The sequence below is a fragment of the Oryzias latipes genome, chromosome 11, assembly GCF_002234675.1.
Source record: "Oryzias latipes chromosome 11, ASM223467v1".
In the NCBI taxonomy this organism is placed as follows: Eukaryota; Metazoa; Chordata; class Actinopteri; order Beloniformes; family Adrianichthyidae; genus Oryzias; species Oryzias latipes.
Window position 1 is genome coordinate 12,465,077 of NC_019869.2, and position 23,100 is coordinate 12,488,176.

At 37.2% G+C, this 23,100-nt stretch overlaps 1 protein-coding gene across 19 annotated transcripts in view; it reads left to right on the top strand.

Moving 5' to 3' along the window:
• Positions 1-23,100, top strand: part of adgrb2 (adhesion G protein-coupled receptor B2) — a 320,439-nt gene that overhangs the window by 84,585 nt on the left and 212,754 nt on the right. For all 19 annotated transcript variants that reach the window (XR_002874120.1, XM_023959844.1, XM_023959851.1 and 16 more), the window contains one exon: positions 11,901-12,789. Coding sequence is in view for 18 of the 19 variants with exons in the window: in XM_023959844.1 (XP_023815612.1) it covers positions 11,916-12,789 (874 nt within the window). In the remaining variant the exon portion in view is untranslated. The remainder of the gene's footprint in view (positions 1-11,900; positions 12,790-23,100) is intronic.

Here is a 23,100-nt window from a genome sequence, read left to right on the forward strand (position 1 = left end):
TTGGGCTAGTTTGAGCAGGAGGCGCAGAAAAACAGGTTAGATAAGCTAAGCTAAGCTAGTGAGATGTTCACAGATTCAGACTCTCGGGATAATTGACTCTTCTAAAAAACCACTGACAGCAAGGGTCTCTATTGGGATGTCTTTATGCAAATAATGACCTACAAAGGACAGAAAAAATATTGGGGTTGTGTTTCCTTTTAATGAGATCAGTTCTCCACAAAGAGTCGGAGAAGGAGAAATAACCTCCCCTTGTGTTATCTTGTGGGGTCAAAATGACACCAACATTACATTGACGTGTCATCCCTACCATGACAAAGGTGAGGAGCATTTCATGTAATCCATGGACACCAGTGAAGATCACAAATCATTGAAAACAAAGCTTCAGCGCACTGTCTAGTGGGTCTAGATCAGTGTTTTTCAACCAGTGTTGTGGGAGATGGTCAGGTGTGCTGTGGGAAATCGCCCTCATTAACTGATCTAAAAACATTTACCATCTCAAGGTTATCAGCTCTGTGTTCATCTAAACAGGCCCTGATAAAACACTGAGTAGTTAGGAATATGAAAGATCGTAAAATACTTTTTTAATTGTGTTTATTTGATTCTGTGAAAGACATCTTGATAAGAATGTCGGTACCGTGATTTAGCCGCAGCTACAGCTGTATTAGGAAAAGTCCTGCCCCTTTAACTGTCTCCACCAACCATTCTTGGAAGCTTAATCAAACGTCATCAGTCTGACCAATCAAAAGTGGTTAAAGTCTTCACTTCCTTGTTCCGATTTAGCTCATAAAGTCTCTCAGTTCTAACAAAAATACAATCTAAAACTCGTCTTTAGTGGTGTAGCTTTCCACAGAATCTGGTGTCAGACCGTGGAACATGTGAACAAAACAATGAAGCTCAGAGACGCCAGTTTGTGTGCTTTCTGCGGCTGTTTGCACTATATCTCCCATGATGCATTGGGTTAAAGTGACAGCGTCTCAGCGCACAATGAGTCTTCCTTTGACGTCATGAAACCACAACGAACTTAACTTTTATTGCATCTTTTAGAAAAAAAACAGCTGCAACTTCCAGTTTTTTCTGCCATAATTATCACAAAAATGCATGTGAGATTGTGGAGGGGCTGTAGATCAATACAGACAATGAGTTTCTTCTTTCTTTTTAATTTTTGGATGCTGGTGTGCCGTGGGATTTTTGTCAAGGTTAAAGTGTGCCGTGGCTAAAAAAAAGGTTGAAAAACACTGGTCTAGATGACCCAACTCCCAATGTTAACGTGCCTTGGATAGCACAAATGTTACAACCCAATCTTTTTTTTTTTATTTCTCTTTGACAGGGCCCCAGTTAAGTAGAATTAAGTAATAAAACCCCAAATGTCATGTCCACATACGTGGACACCAGATCTTCACTGGTTAAATGAAGAATTACATATTCTCTAAGAAAATAAACAACCAAAAGTAATAAATGGTTCCACTGAAATGAGCTAGTCATGACAACTTATTATCATATGTATGCCACAAAAATTGTAAAAGAAAATCATTATTAATATTTAATGGAGATATGTTGAAAATGTTCAATAGTTGAAGAGACTAAAGTAACAGTCACCAAACTTTCTATACCAAACTTTATCACCAGTTTTTTTTTTACTAGATATCAGTTAATTCTAGTTGATATAGTTGCACTATTTTTACTTGATTGTTAAAACTACTTCACAGAAAGGATCTATTGAAGTGTTAAATGGTTAAAAGAAAATTATTATTAAAAAGAAAAATAGAAAAAAAGATCTGTTTATTAAACTTGTTCATTTTCTAAATGTGTTACAAAGTAAGTAAGTATCAGATCGGGACTCTGTATCTGCAGAAACTCAAATTCAAATAACTCAGAATTGGATAGGGCCCCAAAAAAAAAAAAAAAAATCATCGGGACACTCCTATACCTTCGCACAGTTGGTATTTTGTTGATTACTCAAAACTATATTTGTGTTACTTTCTTTCTTTGGTTCCCATGCTCTCTTTGGTTCTTCAAATTGTAGTGTCAGTTTTAAACTCTCATCCTATTTTCTGATCCTTTTCAATTAAATTGTAGGTGACAAGAGATCCTCTTTCTTTTCACTTTTAAAATTTCATTTTGTTTACGACGGTTTCCCCTCAAAGGGAAGCATCTCCGGTGAAGACTCTATTCCTGAGCCTTTAAGGTTTTCCAAATTTGGGATTGAACTCTCGAACTTGAAATTTGAAAAATAATGTCTCTTGGGTTTGTCTTTAACCCCATGAAAAAATAATGTTAATTTCATCTCCATGTCTTAGTGCACCATATATTAGAAAGCACCTGTTCTAGTTATTTATTTATTTATTTTTCTGATCACCTTAAACTTTAATGCAGACAATGTGAACATAAGGGCATTCCCAAACTTTGGATTTTCATAGGTAATGTTTTCCCCGCTGGACGAGTTGTTCTGCCTGGCAGTAACAAAAGCATTTTATAAAATATATCCTGAAGAATTTTTTTTTCCTTGTGTTGTATAAGCAAAATGCTTTTTTTTTTCAGTGCATGTGGCACTTGTACCAAATTCAGTATTTATGTGTTGTGCAGGCAGGCGAAGCATGTGTCCTCTTTGAGATGTCCTCAACAGGAGTATATCTGAATGTTACAAATATAGTTTGTCTGGACTACCGTGACCAGGGCTGACTCACGCAGTCCACTTTTTTACATGTCCACATGCATGCAGGCCTGTTGTATGTTACCATAAACAGGTGACTTTTATTCATAGGTATTTTGAAAAATAAAACTTCCTGGCATAATGGATGGATTTTTAATTATGCATGTGTGCACATTGTGATCCCACGCAGTATTTGTAACCTGTCACCCACCAGCATGCCCTATTCACCCTGTTCCTCCTTTATTACTTGTCTTTATACACAACTTTCTATTCTGTAGGTTTGCTTCTTAATGAGATGAGTAAGTCTGTTTCAGCTGTCTTAATTTCACCTACATTGTAATTTAATTTTTAGTGCTTTTTTTCTTTAACTAAATCCTTGAATATTTTTTTATTTTCTTTTCCTGATGTAATGATAGATATACAGACAGACATGAATAAATAAAGAAATAAACAAACAAACAAACAAACAAACAAACAAACAAACAAACAAACAAACAAACAAACAAACAAACAAACAAACAAACAAACAAACAAATAAATAAATAAATAAATAAATAAATAAATAAATAAATAAATAAATAAATAAATAAATAAATAAAATACTAACGATTTCCGGTAAAACCTAAACAATACATTACTTACAAGGTATTTAAGTGGTATTTACATGGTACTTTTTATGGGACCCACTGGGTACTTACATATTTAATTGGTACTTTTTGTACCTACTCTGTACTTACAAGGTACTTGCTGGGGTTTATGGTATGGTACCATATGGTATAGTATTTGTCTTGTACTATTTCTTTCATACTTATGTGATACCTACTGGGTATTTATGTCATACCTGGTATTTACATGTTGCGTTAATGAGTCTTTTGTGGTACTCACCACATGTAAGAACAAGGTACTTCTTCACTTATTGTGTTTTATGGAATTTACCATGTTTAAAAAGATAGTCAGTAAACAGAAACTACTTTCAAAGTACTGTGAAGAGGGGCCCAGAATTTACTTGTTAAGTTTATGTGTGTTTCATGGTAGTCACCATATATGTTAGAGGATGGGTAATTACATATGTGGTACCTTACTGTGTTTTTCATGATATTTACTATTGATGAGAACAGAGTATGTACACATAAAGTACCATTTTTTTTGCATGTGAATTTTAGATGTTGAGTAATAGGGTGTTTTGTGGTACTTACTATTTAAAAGGAGAGAGTAGTTATATAGACACCACTTTATAAATAGCAGATATTTCACTAATTCTAATATCGTTTTAGTTTTAAATAGTAATCATAATATAATGTGCATAACTGTTTTGTGATGTACATGTGTGATAGCAAATTCCCCAAATGTATTGTTAATTTATTACTCTTTATGTAATATCTTTTGCAAATTAATTCATATCGTATTATATTTATTATAAAAACATATTGCGTATTAATAGCAAATCTTCACAAATCTTGATACATTTTGTATTTTATTTTTGTGATGCCTAACTCTTTTTTTTTTTTTAATGTTCCAATTGCCATTGAAATTGAGATTAACTGAATCATTAACAAAGGATTAAATTATGGGGGAAATATGTTAGTTTTACTGTTGTTTTTTTCTTTTCATAAGCTTTAATTGTTTGCTTTTTGGCCCTATTCCTTTACTGAGCAAAAGCAGACAAATATTAAAGTCTATGCATGAATGAAGAAGAGGTTTGTGTTTTTTGTGATGCTTTAAAGACCCTCCGTACCATGTGTTGCTGTCTGGATTTAAACAGAAAACACCCAACAGATTTAAGTAGTAACACTAGTCTGTCCTCACACATGCTGCTGTTTTTTTGTGAGGAAAAACAAAATCATTGGCTCAATTGAAGTTTTGGAAGAAATATTTGTGTGAGGTTCAAACATTTAACAGAGGGTAAGAATCACTGTAAAATAGTGATTTTATATAGTTAGTCATTACTTGATTCCTATTGTGACTGAGTTAGTTACTAAAATACTCTGTAGTAAAAGTACCAGGAGAAGTATTTGTGATACAGTAAAATAAAGTTCCTGTCACAATTGGATTTTTCTTATTAATGTTTAGTATATATAATTAAATTAGACATGTAATGTAAAAAAAAAAACCTTAAATAATTACAATAAAGTTAATATTTTGTTAACAATAAAATTTGTCGTTGTTCGCCACAGTGACGCAGCTTGGACTGATCTGCGCAGGTATCAGAATCAGAAACCTTTGTCATTGTAAATAATACCATGAAATTTTAGCAGCCTTAGAGTGGTGATACTATAAATTTAATCCAAAAGATGTACAAGTACCCAATGCAAATACAAGTATTAAAAAAAGAATAAAATAGAGTAAAATAAAGTGCAGCATGAATAAATATTGTGTGTGTTGAGGTAGATGAAAATCAGTCATTGCACACATAAGTTGTCAATTTGGAGCAGAGTGGGAAGTTCTCCAAGTCTGGGCACCCAGACGTGGGCCCATGTGGCTACATAGGTAGTGGTAGTACAAAGGGTCTTGCCCAAGGAGACCCACAATGGATGAAGCTCATGGTGGCCCTTGCAAATGAAACCCTGGTTTTCCAGGTGTGAGTCCTGCGCCCTTACCAACTGAGCATCCAGACGCTTTTGTTCACAACAAAAGTAATGGCAGTCTGTTATCCAAATTGAATAAATCAAACTTGAAATCTTTGAGAACTGGGCTGTTAGAAAGTAGAGAAGTACAGGAATAGTTTTGTCATTTCAGGTGGTTAGAGCCTAAAAGAAAAATAAATTTGTGTTTTTAAAATTTCTTACTGAGGAAAAAAAAGGTCTTCTTTTGCAAAAAGCATTTTTCAACTTTGTCTGCAGCAAAAGAGCAAAAAGAATTTCCACCGCAGCTGTTTGCCTGGGCTCAGCCTTAGTAATCATTTATTCACTCATGTGAAATTAATTGCTCTTATTATCAATACCTGGCTGGGATGAAGCATTTATCATCATCAAAAATCAGGTTTGGAACTTATTGAATAAACGCTACATGCTAGTGAAGTGTTTCGTAAAGGTTTTTGGACCATGTAATAGAAGCTCAAACGGAATTTCATTAGAAGAAATTGACAACATGAAAAAAAAAAAAAAAAACACACAAAGAAAAAAAAAACTTTTATTAAGACATTAACTATCACAGTAAAAATGAAGAAAGGAAATTGAAAGATGTGAAAGTATTTACATTTCTGTCTTTTTGAGTAAAAAAACAAACAAAGACATTTTGCAATTAACTACTTTCTGATTGAGCTGTAAAAAAAGCATGTGTGAAAGACCCTAATAGAGAAAACCAGGCAGCTTGTGAAACATATACAGATTTAAGAATAAACTAAAACAATTGGTCTTGTTGGTTTAGTTTTTCAGTTGTAGTTTGGCTGAGGTTTTTTCCCATCAGTCATTGGATAAACAATGGTCCCCCCCGCTATATTGCAGTTCATTTTTTTGTGGTCTTGCTGCTTTTTTTGTGTATTTGTATTTATTTTGCATTGTGTTCTGCATCTTGATTGGCTGTAGACCTTGTCTCTGCATTCAGTTTACCACATTTACAGAAATCTTTAGTTGCCATCAGAGCTTCATTTTCATTTATAAAACTGGAGTCTTTTTTTAATGACGGTTTGAACATTGGCATTTCAACCCCTACATAACCCCCACGTCACAAGAGAGAACACTGTATAGGTTTTATTTTGTGATTGAGAATAACATTTTGCTTTTTTTCTGTGACAAAAGCATTCAATTGTGAGTGTAATGCAATTTGTGAAAATAGTTAGTACAAGTAAATACGAGTAAAGATTGACCCTACCCCTGGGTAAAGCCTTCTGGCTCAAATCCTGGATTCTGGATCATTTTTTTTTTCCTTTCAATAGCAAATATACTCCATGCTTTTCATTGTACTCCATAAGTTGAAATTAATACCAGATTGGTTTGGTTGGTTTAACCTGACGATTCAACAAAGTTTCTAGAATTTAGACTTATAGGCAAATGGTAAGAGAGACTTGACGTTCAGGTATAAAGGACAGAGGGACAGAAAAACCATCTAAGAGTTGGTTCCATTTGCTGATCCTTTGTAAACTTGAGTCAAATTACCTTTTTCTTTTGGTTTTGATAGCTTGACTCGGTGCCTTTTTCTCCGGAGTCCCACGGCTGTCTGCCTTCAGTGACATTCCTGCTCCCATTTTCCCCACTAACATTCACTTACCTAATCACCTCCACACAAATTCCCAGACTCTCATTGCTCGTTCCTTTTGTCCTCCTTGCCAAATTTGCTTTGCCCTTCCTCTTCTCTCGTGCCTCAGCTGGGAGGAAATAAAAGGCGAGGAGGTGAGTCGAGCGCACACATGTGGGGGAGAGGTGACAGGCACTTAACAATTTGACGAGATCGATTTTCAGGTCACAGACAGGAGCTTTCTGTGACTTTGCATTTGGATCATCTGTGCAGTCACTGGTGGCTCTAAAACTGAAACTAAGGTTCGAAAAGTATGCGTGTAGTAACAACAATGAAGCTATCATAAAAAATACATTGAATTAAATAAAAAAAAATTTTTTTCAATTCCTGGATATTACTTGAAATTCCCACTCCTATCATCTTTTAATCCGTACTTTCCAGTGATCTTCTAACCATGACTGTGCCCTTTTTAGCCAAAACCGTAGAACCTGTGTCGTAAAGGACAGTTTTTGCAGAACGTCATTTATTTATTAGAAATTTGCCTTTGAGTTGTGGCCGGGACTATTGGCGCAGAGGTAACCCACCACCACTTCCCGTCACCCTTCTGTTTCTGTTCGAACAGCTTTTTTTTGTTTGTTTTATCTGTTTCTTATTCACAGCAATTTAAATAAAGACATTCTCAGAAATGCAATTTTATTCTTAGTTGTCTTTTCATATGTCCTCCATCATAAAAATAAAATAAAAAACACGTGTTCAAACTGGACTCTCTGTAGTGTCCTGCTTCACATGATGGTGAGGACAAAAACAAGATTAGTCTTTTTGTCACTTTAGCGCATAAAAGAATGAAGACACCGCCAAGAAGACAGCGCAAGGAAAAGAGAGATGAGGAACGAGGGATCTACATATTTTTCCATTCTTGGTGATAACATTAATGTCAAGGTGGAAGGGGGGAAAGAAGACATCAGAGCTGATGAATATTTATAGATGCCCACAGTGAAGTGCTGTTTTAGAGTGAAGCGAGACAGAATGCCCTCAAGAAGACAGCACTTTAGGATTTCTGTTGCACAGACTGTGGATCTATGAATATGCATTGTTCATTGTCCCAAAAAACAATTTACTTGACACTTTCTAACTTCTTTCCATGTGTAAAAACCCCTTGTTTTGCCTTTGCATGATTCTGTGATACAGTTTAAAAAAGAATCACTCTTGGTAAAATAATGAAATCCAAGGATTGGTCAGTGTTGCTCACTGCAAAATGAACTAAAGACCTTTGATCATGTAGACATAATTTTATTCTCACACTGAAATTATGGATTTAACAGTTCAGTGTCGCATGGGGATGAGTAGAATGCCGCCAGCTGGATTGCCGTCTGGAAAGATATGTCTGCCAGATTTTTCTGCAAGTGGCAAAGTGTGGTACTCCCTTTATATGCCAGGCTGAACAATGTTCTTAAACATATTCCACAACATGTTATAGTAACTTTCCTTCAACTTAAACATGCCTGAAAGTGCCGCCGCAGCAACAATGCAGTCTTTTTTTGGTGAATATAAAAGTGAAAATGTGCATTTGAGAATTGTGCTCCACAGCAGTTAAAAGAAAAGCGTGGAAAAACATGAAATAAACTTATATAAAATGTTATGTCATTTCAACCTTTCTTCCCAAGAAGTTTTCCACTGATACTTAAGGAGTTTAGAGGCAATAGATAGAAATGTATTGGAGGGGTTTACATTTGTAGCTGGTTCTTAAGCTGATGTTTTTTTCTTTTTCTTTTTTTTTTTCAATTCAAGATGGAGGACTCTTTCCAAAGTCAAAGGTCAATGAAACTTTGGAGGTGGTTGAAGACTAGTTTAATATAACGTAAAAATGACCAAGTGCAACACAGCGGATAACACTCTTGTGATGGCATCAAAAAAGGATTAGTCCGTCATTCCAGTCCGATGTGTGGAAACACTCTGAAATTAGCAAAGACATGTGACCATACAGTGTTTTATAATGTTCTAAAATTGTTCCCTTTGGAATATTTGGATGAGGAAAAACAACAGTGGACTGAACTTTCAGAAACTAAAATGTGGATGCACTTGGCATTAATTATTGTTAATGAATTATTGTTTATTTGTGTTTTTTTTCTTGTCCAGATATTTAATTTTACCTTTAATTATCTTGCAAGAAATCCAAGGAATCTGAAAAACTTGACCTGCACTGTTCAGTACCCCGGTATTTTTTATCTGAGTCACACTTGTTGAGGTTTTGGCTAAAGATGTCCTGGATCCATTTTAGGTCAGTGAATCGAATCGAATTGGATTGTTCAAAAATAAATTGAATCGTTGGTAAAATAAATCGTTACACCCTTATAGTCATAACCAAATGTTATGTTTACAGATCCATTCAAACTGTATTTGCCTTCTCTCTAAACCTGAACTTTCACCTGGGGGCTTCGGTAGAAACTCCCGAGACCTTGCTATGACCCTCAGGGTTGCAAATATGCATTTTATGCTCGCTTGTCTTTTTAAAGTGAATGGTCTTTAAATGCAACCGTAAACTATTTTATCCTCTTTCATTGCTGTGAGTTAATTTAACTAAAATCCAGATGAGATGAATAATATTTTTATATGCGTGATGTATATTCCCTCCTTAGTTTTCTTTCATGTAAAATCCCAAAGCTTCTAATGCACTTCCCTCCCCACTCCTACTCTTTTGTATTTCCATGCAGCATTTATTTGTCTTTTATGTTTTTTAGCCCAAATATACTCTACTTCCAGTGAAACCAGAAGTGTCTCTTATTCTGTGACTTGTCTAAATGCTACAAAACAAAAGCACTCATAAAAGCAACGGAGAAGTAGTTTTATCAGTTGCAGTGATTTGTTAAGTGGATTTTGTCACGTCGGGTAAATGTCTGATACAACATGACCCACTGTTTTGTGTTTAACTGGTCTTAAGGCTTTTTTTTAGCTCCATCGTAGCCACAAATAACAGAAAAAACAGACAAGATGGCTGTAATTACGTGAGCCATTGATTTGTATTTGAACAATTTGAAGCTTTTTGTTTTGCTCCTTTTTCTCCTATATTTCTAAAAATGAACAAACAGGTGTGAAAGAATATTAGTTCTTGCAGCAGTACCTGTGAGGTCGATCTAGAGCTGAGGACATGTTGCCTGTCAATTACAAAACCAGACCCTATTTTGCACATATTTTTTGTCAAATATGGAAAAAAAAACTACATAAAATTTACTCCAAGAGCAGCTGTCAATGAAATTTAAAAGTAAAAAAGGTTGAGAATTTAAATATATATTTATTGTTGTAACATTTATACTAGAATGAATAGGAAATGTCTTGATTGTACAACAACCCCCCTAGTGGTTGCACGGTGAATTGACGTGGCTCTTATCATTTTTATCCTCCAATGTGTTTCGCTTGGAGGTCAGTGGGTTTGGTCATATCTCTATTCCACCTGGATATTATTATTGTGTGACCAACTGCTTACTTTTACTAAGACCTTGAAAACTTTACTGTGCAAAATTTTGAGAATCCTTTGTCATGACAGGTTGAAATCTTCTCAAATCAAAAGCCAGATAAGTTCAAATATTAGCTCTATGTGAAGAATAATTTGAAACTTTTTTTTTTTTTTTTTTTTTTTTGAAGAGGCCGCTCAGTTTGATCTCTCAAATCAGCTTTGAGTGGACCGACAGACTGCAGCAAAAAATTAAGCTTAAGGCTACAAGTATTAGGGCAAATGTGGATTATTTATGAAGTAGCTTTGGGGGAAATATGTTTATCTCTCTCTTGACTCTTTAGATCACTTGATTTGATTTACTTCTATTGGAAGATGAAAATAGGATCTTAGACAAAAAGCAGTGAAAGGAGGAAAATAATTCACTGAAAATAAACACACATGCCGATCAGCTCTAATCATGTTTTCTCCCAGATTTGTTTTTACATGTATGTGTTAACTTTTATTAAACAACTGCATTAATAAAGACCCATTCCAATGTAAATCATGTTTTTTGTTTCTATTTATAACATGTTCTTGTAGCAATTTTCTCATAATAGAGGACATCTATGAAGAAAATTAGGTTTAAATTGCATTTCTGAGTATTTCTGTATTCAAATTATTGTGAATCAGGAGCAGAAGAAAGAAATGTTGCTGGAAAAAGCTACAAGCTCCCTGATCCGCTCCATTCTGAGACATCCGCTTGTAGACGACTATCCCCTTCATTTTCCTCATCTGCTGTGTATTGCTTGACTTTTTTGCAGCACTGGTAATGTTAGGTTGAGGGTGTGAGGGGCTATAAAATAGCGGAAGGGGGTGTAAATAATGCATTTTTGACAAAAAAACTGAACAATCATAATTAAAAGACCACTGGAAACGCTTTGACAATAGAACAAAAGATGCTTGTACTGGGACTTGTGGAAATGGTATTTGTTGCAAAAATAAGTAATTTTTTACATTGTTTTTACGAGGTTGTAGCAGGCGTTCCCATTTTCCAAACATGTTTTTTGTTAAAGTCTATCAAAAAGCAGACAATAGTAAAGCAGTTTCAAACAAAACGTAAGACACTAAATGGGGATTTTTTTTTTCTTTTTCTGGCAGTATTATGAGTGTAAGCTGTGTGAATCAAAAAAATCAGGCTGTTGGTGGACCCTTACTGTGTCAGTGATGGTAATAGTTTGCCAGAGCCTTAGGGGGTTGGCTCAGCAGGATGACGCGTGTGTGTGCATGAATGTGTTTGTGTGCACAAATCATCAGGAAAGAATAGAACAGGCCCAACAGTGTATGTCTCAACAGCCAAGTCATCAACTGTTTTAATCCAGCCCAGCGGGGAAATGTTGGTGATTTTGACAGTTCTTGTGTATGTGCTCTGAGAACTTCATGAAAACTGCTGTCAAAAAGTTACTGATGTTATACTCTGAGGCAAGGTAGACATCACTCATTTTGGCACTTCCAACCACACATTATTCTTCTGTCTGGTCTCTTGAAAAGAAGTCTTTGTTTTTCTTTTTCATGTTGATTTTGTTTGAAGATTAAACTGAGTGTGTCTAATATTTAACCCTACGTCTTCTCTTTTCTTTGTCTCTACAGGACGAATGTCATAGGATGAACACTGCTGGTGGGGTGTGTCTGTCTGTGCTGTCCTCCCTCCTGGCTGTGGCTGGGGTCCTGGCTGCTGTGTCTGACCTCCGTCTAGCTCCCCTCTTTGCCTTGGCTGAGGCTGCCCATGGGGCTGCTGATAGCAGCAGGGCAGAGGGGCCTCCCTCACCCATCTCTCCGCCGTGCTCCAGCCTTGTAACAGGGGTACTCTATGGCTCTTTCTCCCTAAGGGAGCTCTTTCCATCAAGGACTCCTGGCTGTTCCTGGTCCCTGGAAAATCCAGATCCAACGAAGTATTCGCTCTATCTCCGCTTTGCCCGTCACCCCATCATCTGCCAGACACACTTCCCCATGCTTCTGTCTCTTGACCATCACTCAGCCAATCAAAGCTGTCCTCTTCACTTACAGACATCCAGAGATCAGGAAGTCCTGGATCTCTGTGGCAGCCAAACAGACTCAGACAGACTTTATTCTTTCCTACAGTTTGATAAGAACTTTGTCCAGTTGTGTCTAACGAGACATCAAACTGCAGATGAGCCTCAGGTAACCAAGGAGTTGCTAGAACAGAGACTGGTAGAGGTGTTGCTCATAAACAATGAGAACTCTAGTCAGTTTACCTGTGGTGTGCTCTGCCGATGGTTCGAGGAATGTTTGCGTCTGGATCACAAGGAAAACCAGGACCAATCTGACCGGGACGGTTGCGGGATGACTCAAACAGGCTGCGTTTGTCCTAATCACAACATTGTACCGCCGCATATCCCCTTACTGCCAGAGACGCCGCATAGTTTCAGCAATGGTTCACTGGTTCCTGAGGACTGCTGCGTCACTGAGCTGCATTCCAATGATGCAATTGCCATAGCTCCCAGAGATGTCCGACAAGGTAGGACTGCGTTTCTGCCAGATAATGAGCACTTGTTTGAGCATGGGTTTGCTTTTTTAATGCACTGGATAAGATAACACTTTTCTCTGTGAAACAAGCATTCACATTTTGAAAGTATTAATTTTCAAGTTACATGCACGCATCCCTAAATTTTAAATGGAAATGTCTGCATTATGCACAGTCTTTTGTCTTTGTACAGGGTTCCAAGTGCTAAGTAGAAGTTTGTCTTCTTTGTGTATTTAATGTTACCCTCAGCAAAAAGTAATCTATTTAAGTGTACTACAAGTAGTCCATGCTAAAGATGAGGCAGTATGCCCAAAGTTTACTTTTTATATGCTATCTATATATTTTAAACTTTAAATGTTCCAATTTAATCTGAAAAAAATAGTCAGTTAGTATACTTCCTACATGACACGTACATAATCTTTAGGGACCTTACTGTACTTTTACTCAAGTATATGTCATTAAATAAACCTCAAGTGTACTACATTTTGCTAAGGGTCCTTCAGGGAGGTCACATCTCTCCCTAACTTGACAGAGAATTTATCGTTTGAATTTCATCATTGCAAGTTGGCCTTTAATTAAGAAAAAAAACAACAACAACAAACAAATCAGTTCAAAGCATACCCTTCAAACTTTCAATCAAAAGATTTATGACCGACAGAAGTTCTGTTTTTTGATGAATATTTTATAGACCACCCCTTGTGGCCTCAGAGGTGTGGCTCTAAGCATTGGTTCTAGTGTTACATTTCCCTGTTTGTGGTTTGTTTGTACATGGAAACATCGGTTCAGAAAGTTCGGAAAGGATTACAACGGGATTCATAATTGAGAGTATTTTTATTTATTTATTTTGCACACATAAAGATAAGACAAAGATGGATAAATCTGTGTGTTAAATGTAGACCGGTTTTGTAAATTGTTCTATGTCATCAGAAACATATACTGTAGATTGGAATCGATCACGCTGGATGCATACATGAACTCCTAAATTGTATTTTAAGATACTAAATGACAAATTTTTTAAATTTGTTTGCTTTTAAAAAGAACCTAGACACCTCACCATCACATAAGTACTCTAGTGAGGTTTTCATCTCTGCCTGAATGTGTTTTGTCCTGACATCATGATGTCACAGGAGCAGATTATCATCTGTGAAATGTTATGACTGCAAATATGGGGCAGAAGAAGGATGGGACTGGGTCTTTCCCTTTAATCCTTAGTCCAGTAGGGCAGATTAAGCTAATCTGTATGTTAAAACTGGGTCTTCGGGTAACTAAACCAATCCTGTTATTTGGTTGACAGTGCTGTTGGTGGGATATCATTGACTGGACGGCTTTCGTGTTAATTATCATCTGGTCACATCCCTCACAAATGTTGCTTTGCACAGAAGCTTGAAGGCCCAAAATTAGTGCAGAGTGCAAGCCTTTAGATGTGTAAAACCGTCATCAAAGTGGTTCCTCAGTGTCCTAATTACCCCAAAAATAGCAGAGCTTTCAAAAATCCTGAACTTTAGGCATTGAAGCAAGATAAGTTTTTGTTCTTAAATTCTTATATTTTAAAAGACAAAACCTAATTAACATAGTGTATTCAGAAACTCCAAATTCTCATGCCTCCATATTTTTCTGCTTTTCCTTTGGATGGCTGACTCATGTCTATGAAAAGTCCATCTGTTAGCTAGATTTGATTTTCTATCGCTTTATGGCAGATCAGAGTTAATCAGAGCTAATGGTTACCCCTTTAACACCCAAATTTTCATCGGTGACACCTAAATAATGCACAGTCTTGATATGATAAATGTTAAATATATGATTTTAATATGATAAATCTTTGACCATTTACAATTACTGTAAATCAGCTGATTCTGACGCAGAGAAAAGTAGTTTCTCAAATGGGCTTTTGCAGCAATATTGCCGCTTTTCTCTACTTCAGAATTAGCTAATTTACATTGATTGTGTAACCAAAAAAGTGTAGCGTTGTAAAAGTTTCAACGCTGGAGCTAAAGCTCTGAAGTACAAGGGTTAGTTTGTGTCAGCCACTAATAAACACTTTAAAATGCAGTATATGTAGGGGTGTAACAATTAATTGATTAGTCGACAAATCAATTTCTATTCCTACGATTGAATCAGATTGATTTGTCTAAGGCAGGGTTGAATCAAATCGTCCAATTCCTTTACCAATAAAAAAATATTTTTAAAATGAGATAAATCGATAATCGAACCTGAATTGGACAATATTAAGACATGGTATATTTATTTTACTTTAATATAAAAACGACCATGTGCATCACAGCGGACAACACACATGTGATGTCAGCAAAACATGAACCATTCTATCATTACAGTCCAATGTGTGGGAACACTTTGGCAACACGTGACCATATAGTGTGGTAGAATGTTCTCATAATGCTTTGTTTGTAATGTTTTGATATGAAAACACATAAGTGAGCGAAACTTTCGGAAACTAAAATGTGAACGCACTTGGAATAAATTCTGGTTGACTGGTTTGTTTGTCCGCATGTGTAATTTACACCTGATTATCATGCAAGAAGTAAAAGGAATCTGGAAAACTTCACCTGCACCGTTCAATCAGAGGCATTTAACTCTGAGTCGCACTTGTTGAGGTTTTGGCTAAAGATGTCCTGGATCCATTTTTGGTCAGTGAATTGAATCGTTCAAAACGAACCAAAATCGAAAGTGAATCAATTCGACAACCGCAAATATCGAATCATATACACCCCTACGTACGGTATATGTGTAATTTTGCAGCTGGCATGCTGCCATGTTTGCATAAAGAGGTATTTTTTGGCTGTGTACAAGTAAGTGAAAAGACAATACCACCAGGCCTGATAGTTCTGGTGAGAGATATGCTGGCCCACACAATCAAACGCCCTGCACTAACAACATCGGCGCAAAAAATATGGCCTTCTAAAAACAGCTACATGTGAAAAAATGTCTTCAATTTTGGTTATGAAGCGATGTTTTTTGTTTTTTTTTCATTTGTCATAAAACAAAAACAAAAATCACTGTGCAAGGAAAAGTTCATAGTAAAAGGAAACTTTTTTTGATAGAAGAGAGGGAAATGAATCCAAAGTGTGCCATGACTGTCTGTTTGCAGCCCATTTAGCCAAAGGATCAGGTTGTGCCCTGACTGGTGGAAGTCTTTAGCCTGTTTGCAGCCCCTTAAACTGTTTGTGTTGAGGGTGATGATGGTCTTTATCAATATGCTCACCCTTGAACTTCTAGTTTGGATGCAACATGTTTGTTTGAACATTGCTTTTCCCTTTGTGAAGTTCTCTGTTCTAGAAAAAAGAAACGTTTTGTCTTTTCTCTGCACTGCTTAGAAGTAGCAACGGAGGTAAAACAAAAGTAGTGTGCATTTCAAAAACTGGAACGGCAAAACATTTGGGAAGCTGTCAGTTAACTGGTTTCAAAGCCCTTGCTCCCATTGTGTAAATAAGCAGTAGATTGGAGCTGTAAGGTTTCTGTTTGGTGTGATTTACTGAAAAGGAACAGTGGGGGTTTAACATGCATGTCTTCTTTTGCCAATGGCATGCTATTTCTTTAAATACAAAGCATAGATTTTTATTTTGTTCCCTTTTTCTTTATGTAAAGTCTTTCGTTTTGCTAATTTTTCTAAAATGTTATCATTTTCTTTGCTACCTTAAAGGATCAGTAATTACCGTTTGTCTCATTTAAGTTTACATAATTAAAAAAATACTTGAGTTTGATACCATATATATTAGGGCTGCACGATATGAGGAAAACTTGCGATATGCGATATTAGTGATCAACATTGCGATAACGATATAATTTGCGGTAGATAAACAAATAGAAAAATAAACAAAAACATCATTCCCATTTAATTGCAACAGTTTAAAATTATACTCCAAATGACCCTCATCGACATAGGGGACAATCATCTAACATAATAGACCTCCATCTGATTGGTCAACAATGGGAAGGCGTCCAACTGATTGGTCAAAACATAAAGGGATTTATTTGATTCGTTAAATGCTTCAAGCTGTTAGAAGATTGTTTTAACATATTTTGGGTTTGCGATTTATTGCGATATTCGCTGTCTATTGCGATATGCATATTGCAGAGCTGGATATTGCGATAACGATAAATTTGCGGTATATATATATATATATATATACCATATATATATATATATATATATATACCATATATATATATATATATATATATATATATATATATATATATATATATATATTGTTACGTCCCTGGGGAGGGCGCAACAGTACAACCATGAAATAAGACAAGTAGTCAAGGATGATGTATATAAATATGGTTTATAATATTCAAAGACTCAGGCTGCTGCAAACAATTACCTGTGGGGGAGGAAGTGACGTTTGGGTTGTGCCAAATAAATAAACTCAATATAACAAAACCAGGCCTAACTCTGCAACTAAACCCATAAATCAAAAGAACAACAAAAGACTACCTAACTAGTCTAAATACAAACATACAAAACATTACAAGAAATGGCACCAACCCCTTACCTGGTGTGTCTAACAAAGTTCAGCCTGCGTGTGAAAATGTATGGGGCCCCAAACTTGCCTGATCACAACCTCCCACCACGTACCTGAGGAAAACAGCTTAGTCAGAAGCATGCAGCCAAAAGAGAGTCAGGATCGCAGTGAGTGTCAGCCAGAGACAGCTCACCAGACTCTGCCAGGCTCAGCTCCCAGGTGTGCTTTAATAGGCTCCGGCTTCCTGGTAGAGGAGCACCACATGACCAGCAGGCGGCCAGTCACAGCTGATGAAGCTGCAGTCCCAGGTGAACATCATCAGGAAATTAACTGAAGTGAAACACAACAGGATGAAAGCAAAGCAGAGGGCTGTGCCTGTAACACCCCCACCCTTACAAGTCCAGACCACACAAACAAACAAAAAAAAAAACTTGCCTACACAGATCGCGATAAGGCATCAGCGATAACATTTTCAGAACCCCTCTTGTGGTGCATCTCGAGGTTGTAGTCCTGTATGAACAGCGCCCAACGCATAAGGCGCTGGTTGTGGTTAGACATCCGCCTAAGAAATACCAAGGGACTATGATCTGTAAAGACCTTAACTGGTACTGTACTTGAGCCAACATATACCTCGAAATGCTGTAACGCCAGGAGTAATGATAGAGCCTCTTTCTCAATGGTGGAGTACCTCTTCTGATGATCATTGAGCTTCTTCGAGAAGTAGCTCACTGGGTGGTCTATTCCTGAGTCATCCTCCTGTAGGAGAACAGCACCAACACCATCCGCGCTGGCGTCTATCTCCAGCTTGAAAGGTTTTGAAAAAAACGGGAGCAGACAGCACAGGAGGACAGCAAAGCATGGCTTTCAGGCCGTCAAAAGCGTGTTGGCACTCATTAGACCATATGAACGGTTTTAAGGGGCTGGTAAGAGCTGACAGAGGAGAGGCCACAGATGAGAAATTTCTGCAGAAACGTCGATAATATCCGGCCATTCCTAAGAATCTTCTCAGTTCCCGTCGACCTGTAGGAACCGGAAATGCAATAATAGCAGACACCCTTACGTCAGCAGGACACACACGTCCTCCACCTACCTGCTGACCAAGATACAGGATGGTACCCTTACCGAATTCACATTTGGCAAGGTTTAGAGTGAGGGATGCCGCTGATAAACGTTCGAACACATCCCTCAATGTAGCAAGATGGTTAGACCAGACATCAGAATACACAACAATGTCATCTAAATATGCTCGGCAGTTCCGCACATCACCAAGGACTTTGTTAACGAGTCTTTGGAACGTAGCCGGAGCATTACACAATCCAAAGGGCATTACCGTGTACTGTAGAAAGTGATCTGGTGTCACAAAGGCGGAAATCTCAGAAGCCCTTGCAGTTAAGGGAACTTGCCAGTAACCCTTCAACATGTCCAACTTGGTAACATATGTGGCAGGACCAACTTCATCAATACAGTCATCCATTAAAGGTAATGGATATGCGTCTGGCACTGTCACGGCATTTACTTTCCTAAAATCAGTGCAGAACCTTGGACTGCCATCCGATTTAGTATCCAGTAAGCAGGGAGAGCTCCAGGGACTATGGCTTGGGACTGCAAAGCCATGTTCAAGGAGATAATTCGCCTCCTGCTTCAATATCCCTCGCTTTACTGGATTGACCCGATAAGCATGCTGCTTGACTGGATCGGGCTTGGTCAAAGTAATGTCATGAGACACAACAGTAGTCCTCGTAGGGATGTCACCAAAAAGATCCGGGAAGCAAGAAATGAGCTCTTGGATGTCATTCCTATGACAGTCAGAAAGATGTGATAAATACAGGGGGAGGTTGGACAGTATTTCTGAGTTGTTAAGCCTAGCCACCCCTGGTGTTTTTTCACATAGCCCCAGCCCAGCCGAACTAGACTCTGTAATGGCTGTAGCTATTGGAACAACAGGTGAAACTGAAGAACTAGCTGTGGACCCCAGGGTTTCACCTTCCCTTGAACAATACCTTTTCATCATGTTTACATGACATACTCTAGTTTTCTGTCGACGGTCAGGCGTCTTAAGTACATAGTTTGTCTCACTGAGTTTTTTCTCAACTATGTATGGACCAGAAAACCTGGTAGACAACGCAGAACCGAGTATAGGTAAGAGAAGTAGGACTTGATCACCGGGCTGAAAAGAGCGAACCACTGTTTTTCTGTCGAAGTGTCCTTTCATCTTTTCCTGAGAGGAGGCTAGAGTGTCACAAGCGAGGGAACATGCTTTTTTCAGTCGCTCTCGTAACTCTACAACATACTCAGGGAGATGTCGAACAGGCTTCTCAAGATCCACTAATCTCTCCTGTAGAATCTGTAGTGGTCCTCTGACCTGATGTCCAAACACTAATTCAGCAGGGCTGAATCCCAGGTGAACATCATCAGGAAATTAACTGAAGTGAAACACAACAGGATGAAAGCAAAGCAGAGGGCTGTGCCTGTAACAATATATATATATATATATATATATATATATATATATATATATATATATATATATATATATATATATATATATATATATATATATATACCATATATATATATAAAATGGATTGGATTTATCAGCGCTTCTCAAGTCACTCAAAGCGCTTACATTGTGTATATATATATATACACACAGGTTTTGGAAAAAAAAACCAAACATATGTGACCGAATGCCCTCTTACATTTGCACCCCAAATGGAGACTGGATTTGGTAGTTGTTAAAAATATACCATTTATTAAAAACTTGACCCAAGTTCCATAAAAGAGAAGTTTACAATATACTGGGAAAGTTGGACGGCGCTCCAACACTGCATGAGGGCGGCTGTCTCCAGGGAGTCCTCAGCCCCACTGCACCGGTGGGTAGCCACTAACAACGCCAAGGGAGATCTTCAATCCACACCCTCACCAGGAGTACCTGCTCAGGGCCCCAACACACACACAAACACACCACAACCCCAACAGTGTTTAAAAGAAAACACAAAACAGAGGAGGAGCACCTGAACAGGACACCACTACTTGTAGGCCGAAACAGGGGGCCCCTCCTTACACAATGCTACTCTATGGCACCCACCAGTTACCGTAAGGATGAAGGGAGGGAGCAGCCACCTCCAGCCAGGTCCAACCACCAAGAGACTAAAATGGGTACAAAACACAGTTTAAAATGGATAAAAACAAGGGTGTCAAGATTGGTTAAAACATTAAAAACAATGGCCAAAAACATTTAAAAGCAAAACAGCAGTGGCAACTCTGCTGGAAAGAAAAAAGTCAAATAAGTTAGTTCTGACCCTGGGAAAAACATCATGTTCACAAACCCTTATGGTACCTCTCATGCCCCAGGGTCAAAACTCATTCCACCACCTGTTGATATAAATACAATTTAATAATACTGCAAACTCAAATGCTTGAAAACTTTATCCTTAAAAAACTGTTTTAAAAACATATTAGCACGTTTGCATGTAGTTCATGACAAAATAAAACTATTAAATATTCAGAATAGATTACTTGAAAGGGAGTGGGAGGAAGTGAACTTATATAACACCACCCCTTCATCAGTAAGCACAACCAGAATTAATCCAAATAAAAGGTGCTCCAGATTAAATACTGCTTTTCATTCCCCTGTTTAGATCAGGAAATAAGGTATATTAACACTAGTAGTTTATACAAATTCAACCTATTTAAACTGTTTCCCCTGAAAGCAATGTGTCTTGCAGCTCTATGTGGTTGGCTTTATTTTTCAAACACCTGATATTTTACTGTGAACTTTCCCTGAAATCGGTCACCCATGTCTGTAAGGACACACAGGTAAAGTCCACAAACACAGAGCAGTGAATCAGACCAATTTTGCAGTGATTTGCAGTGGTCATGTTTTCAGCCCCACGAAAACACTTCAGCACACCTCCACAACCCCGGATTTCCATTCACAGCTTTACCAACCAGCCTGACAGATAAACACCCTGATGGCTGAGCCAGAGGTGGGTGGGAGGGCAGAAAAAGGAAAACACCGAACTTCAGAATGCATTATACTTTAAACCTGTCTAAACAATGTTTAGAGTAGATATATTAACACAAACTTGTGGGCTCCATCTACTATTTTACAAAAATCGCAGATTAAGAACAAAGTTTTTGATTTTTTTTTTTACTTTCATAATGTATACATTGATTTTCTTTAGCAAAAAAAAGGGTTTCAGGGCACTGCAAGTGAATGATGGGATGGCAGATCCAGACAGAGGACACCAGACAAAAACTAGCTGTTCTTTGTAAGGGTTTTATAAAAGCCAAGGCTAGTGGTATACGGAAGATGAAATGAGGCAGGGACACAGCGATGACGCAGCAAAAGCAACACAATGGCGACAAACTGGCAGGGAACAAAGAGAACCACGGTGTGTATGCTTTAAGGAGGATAATGGCAAAATGAAAGCAGGTGTGGTAATTGAAAGACAGGACCCAGGTGTGCAAACTGACAGGAAACAAAGCACAATGAAAATGAAAACATTTCAAAATAAAATGAAGAGTTAAAGTAAATTGTCTTTTCTGTCTGGAGTCCTTCAAAACAGAGCAGGTTGCACAAAACAGAAAATGTGAACTTATGCAAAGAGAAAGAAATCAACAAACACAAAAAAACAAGATGCAGACGATACGAAACTATTAAAAAAAATATTTTTTTATTGGAAACAGCTAAGAAAGTAAACTTTACAACACATTTAAAAAAATGTGAAATTTTAGTGAGTACCCCCCTCTTGCAAATCAAACATTTGCCATTGTAAATACAATTCAGAAAACCATTGATCACAATTTAAATATTAGAAATAACCTAAGTATTTTTTAACATAATCAATTCTTGTCAACTCCTATACCTTAATATTTCCTTAATATATATTTTTTATTTTATGGAACTTGGCCCTACAGGAACACCAGTGCTTAATTTATTTCAAAAGGCCAAGAGAGCATTTCTTATGACAATCAGCAGAACTGCACATAATCTGTTTTGAAAGCATGGGCACACACACACACACACACATGCAATGCTCCTGCTGCAGCTCTAAAAGCTTAAAGACCAAACACACTAAACCTCACTTTAAACTCCTGGCTGAAGTGCACATATTAAGTTAGCACGGATGCTAACATTCACCACATTAATGACCTAGAAAATGTTGCGGTGAAGTTCTGTAATATTCTGGTGATGCAAGCCCCAGAAACCATGTCATCTCACAGCATGCACAATGACTGACTCTTTCAGTCTACTCAAGTATTTTATGATTGTCAGGCTTGTGGAAAAAGACAGAAAACGTAATGCAACTAAATTGGATCAACAAGTCTTTCTGGCCTTCAGGAGCCTCTATTAACCTGTACCAATCAGACCATTTATCTCCCTTTTATCATTTATTGTTTTATTTTTTTTGATAAATAAAATAAAAAGAAGGGAGATACTGTAATTTGTTATAAAACTGATATACGTTATTCAACATATATTATCATTTTTTAATTTTATGTGGTAGGCTACCTGTTTTCCCTCCGACTGAGAGAATTGGTCACCTTTTTTTTTTTTTAATACATTGCTTTTATTTGTTAATATATATTATAGATATATATTCCATCTAAGAATTCCTTAGGTTCCAATTGTCCGGTGAGACAGAGATTATTTAACCCCTTCATGTCATTTGTGACTAATTCACAACAGACTACTTATTTTAGGATAATTTTGAATGGGAAAAAAAAAATTTCCTTGAAGACATTTTTGTTATACAATTGGAAAGAAAGTCCAGTATGAAGGGGTTAATGCCAAACATTGCCGTATTTTTTT